General features: G+C 41.8%; 1 protein-coding gene across 4 annotated transcripts in view; it reads right to left on the minus strand.

Annotated features, from left to right (window-relative positions):
- Positions 1–3,056, minus strand: part of hdac11 (histone deacetylase 11) — a 160,381-nt gene that overhangs the window by 18,301 nt on the left and 139,024 nt on the right. For all 4 annotated transcript variants that reach the window (XM_050038794.1, XM_050038795.1, XM_050038793.1 and 1 more), the window contains one exon: positions 2,522–2,618. In XM_050038794.1, the coding sequence (XP_049894751.1) occupies positions 2,522–2,618 (97 nt within the window). The remainder of the gene's footprint in view (positions 1–2,521; positions 2,619–3,056) is intronic.

Below are 3,056 nucleotides of genomic sequence, written 5' to 3' on the forward strand. Positions count from 1 at the left end.
GGACAGACGTGCAATAGATGTCGTACAGAACAGATCAGCATAATAAATTAACAGTAATCTGCATGACACAATGAGACAGAGAGAGAGAGAGAGAGAGAGAGAGAGAGACAGAGAGAGAGATGCAGGTAAGTTGGCTGCTGTTCTGAGCTCAGTAGAGTTGTGACTGTTTTCAGGGGCTTCAGTACCTGAACCACATCTTCCAGAACAGTCACAACTTGATCAGAGTGTGTGATGAGATCTTTGGCACTCTTTTTAACGTCTTTCTCTGTGAGTGCAGAATAAACAGCAGCTTGTTGCTCTAAGTAGCGTGTGAGCATGTCATAGCTGGAGTTCCACCTTGTAGTGACATCTTGAACCAGCTTGTGAGGAGGAAGCTGGAGCATCTCTTGTTTGGCCTTTAAGGCAGCTGCTGCAGTCGTGCTCTTGTGAAAAAAGGTGACCACCCTCCTGACTTTGCCCAAAAGACGAGAAATCTGGTTTACTCCCAACCCCTTCTGGGATGCCAGGTTCACTGTGTGCGCAAAACATCCTATATGTGGTGAGAATCCAGCTGCATTTGAGGCATCGACAATGTTTTTGGCATTATCTGTGGTCACAGGGATGGTTGTATTTTGTCTGTCCAGTTTCCATTCTAGTACCGCTTCTTTTAGCACTTCTGCCAAATTATCACTTGTGTGTGATTCATAGATGGGGCGAGTTTGAAGGACTGGACTTTCAATCTCCCAATCATTATTGACGTAGTGTGCTGTGACGGTGATGTAACTCTCAGTTGCTCTTGAGGTCCAGCCATCTGTTGTTAAGGCAACTAACTCTGCATTGTTCAGACCCCCCAAAACTTTTTCTTTAACATCTTCATACATGGAGGGCAGCACTTTTGTTGTAGGATGCGACCTGCTGGGCATACTGTAGCGTGGCTCAAGTACGCTAATTAAATGTTTAAATCCAGCGTTTTCCACCACCGAATAAGGCTGCAGGTCTGCTGCTATAAATAGCCCTATAGCGTTAGTTATAGCTTTTGCGCGAGCTGAGGTCTGTGGAAGTTTTATTGCAAATGAGGATAGAATAGTTGGCTGGACCAGTGATGGTGTTTTCCCAGTTGTCAAATCTACATCTTTGTGATGCCGGCGAATGTGTCCTGCCATGTTCGTAGTGTTTCCCGTGGCCGGGTATGGTACACGCACATAGCATATCTTACACACTGTGGTCTTCTTGTCGACAACGCGAACGTTGTCGACATAACTCACCGGGAACGCAAAATATTTCCACACTGGTGATTTAAGAGAAGCAGGAGCGGCTTCAAGCTCCGGTGCCACGTCTCCTGTATCTGCACTTGCCATGGTGTAATAAACTGCAGGTTAGCTAACTAGTGGCGTCGGCTACAATGTGCTGCGTCGTCATGTGCTTTTAATTCTTTGCACACCTCCCTGATGTATGTAAACCTGGGGGGAGGGGGGGAGGTGATCGTCGATCCTCTCTTTGATTTCAATGCTCGAGACCATGACGTAATTTCGATCGATTTCGATAAAAAATCGAAATCTTGACACCCCTAGACCAAACCTATACTGTTGAGAAACTCTGACAGATAATTGCTACAGTATTTGCAATGCAACAGAATTTCCTTTTACACAAGGAGAGTAAAGGCTTATAAAACACATTTCTGCTCACTGAATTCTTTATCTAAAGAATACTCAGATATGTAAATCTGCAGGAGTGCTCTACTTAATTAGTATGTATATTTCCAACAATAATTATTGCAAATGATGAAAAAGGTTAATTAGGAAACCTTTATGTTTCAAAATTCAAACAGAATTAAGCTGCAAAAGCAGGAAAGAACAATGTAATAGTATGTGAAACAGATTTCTTGGTAGTTTTTCCAAGTCTAGCCTAGTTTTTAAGGAGATGTTAAAGAAAAAGTGTAAAAATTGTCAGCTTTGGTCTTAAGAGATACAGAAAATAAATGTGTCTTGTAGGAAAAATATGAAGCAAAACAGAACGACATGTTTTTTTGTTGTTGTTTTTTTTTAAATCTTAAACAAGCCAGAATGTATATTTCTTTCACTTTCTTAAAGGGAAGAGCTGTTTATAAAATGTTTTAAATTCAATGAGTTGCAGAACACAAGATAGCTAAAGGATGGGGAGAAAAATAAAGGTGATGTTTGTCCCCAGAGTATTATTAGAAATGGGTATATGGTTGTTGTCAGATCAGCTTTAATGTATTGACAAATTAATTTGTGTAATTTCTGCTCAGTGTTAATAGAGTGAGTGGTAGTGCAGCTGGAAATCACAGCATAATTAAACTGGCACTGTGTGACACCTAGGGGTTGGAACTGGAGGAGCAAGCCCCCTTCACTCCATCCTCAACCTCCAACCAGGCATCAGGGGCAGTGTGGAGCTTATTTTTGTGACCAGAAAACATAACATTTCAGTACATGGGTACAAATAACATACTAGGCTTATTGAAATTCTATTTAAAAAAAAAAAAGCAAGTGTGAGAAAAAAAACTGATGGTGCTTTCACTCACCTTTGGCATATCCATCCCCTGGATATATGTAAGGATTATACACATCCATGATGAACACTCGCCTGTCATCCAAGAAATCACGCTCGTATCCATTTCCCTACAACAGAGCAGAACCACAACTTTGATCAAAACTGCAATTACTGCCTCACGGTTGTACGCCTCCCCAAACCAGTCAGTTTTCCATGTCTGTGAAAACATGGATGCTTCACACACATCTTCCCCCCGACAGCACAGATGAGCTGTACAATCAGCACAGTTTCAAGGTGGACACCCGAGATTAGTGTCACCAATTTAGCATCTGACCAAATATCTCCCCTTTAACGAGATCATATTTCTCCTGTTTTAGCTTCTCTGCACTGGCTCCCTGTAAAATCCAGAACTGAATTTAAAATCCTACTGTTAACTTATAAAGCTCTAAATGGTCAGGCTCCGTCATATCTTAGAGAGCTCATAGTGCCTTATTATTCCACTAGAACACTGCGCTCTGAGAACGCAGGGTTACTCGTGGTCCCTAAAGTCTCCAAAAGTAGATCAG

Source organism: Epinephelus moara, chromosome 24 (assembly GCF_006386435.1).
Source record: "Epinephelus moara isolate mb chromosome 24, YSFRI_EMoa_1.0, whole genome shotgun sequence".
In the NCBI taxonomy this organism is placed as follows: domain Eukaryota; kingdom Metazoa; phylum Chordata; class Actinopteri; order Perciformes; family Serranidae; genus Epinephelus; species Epinephelus moara.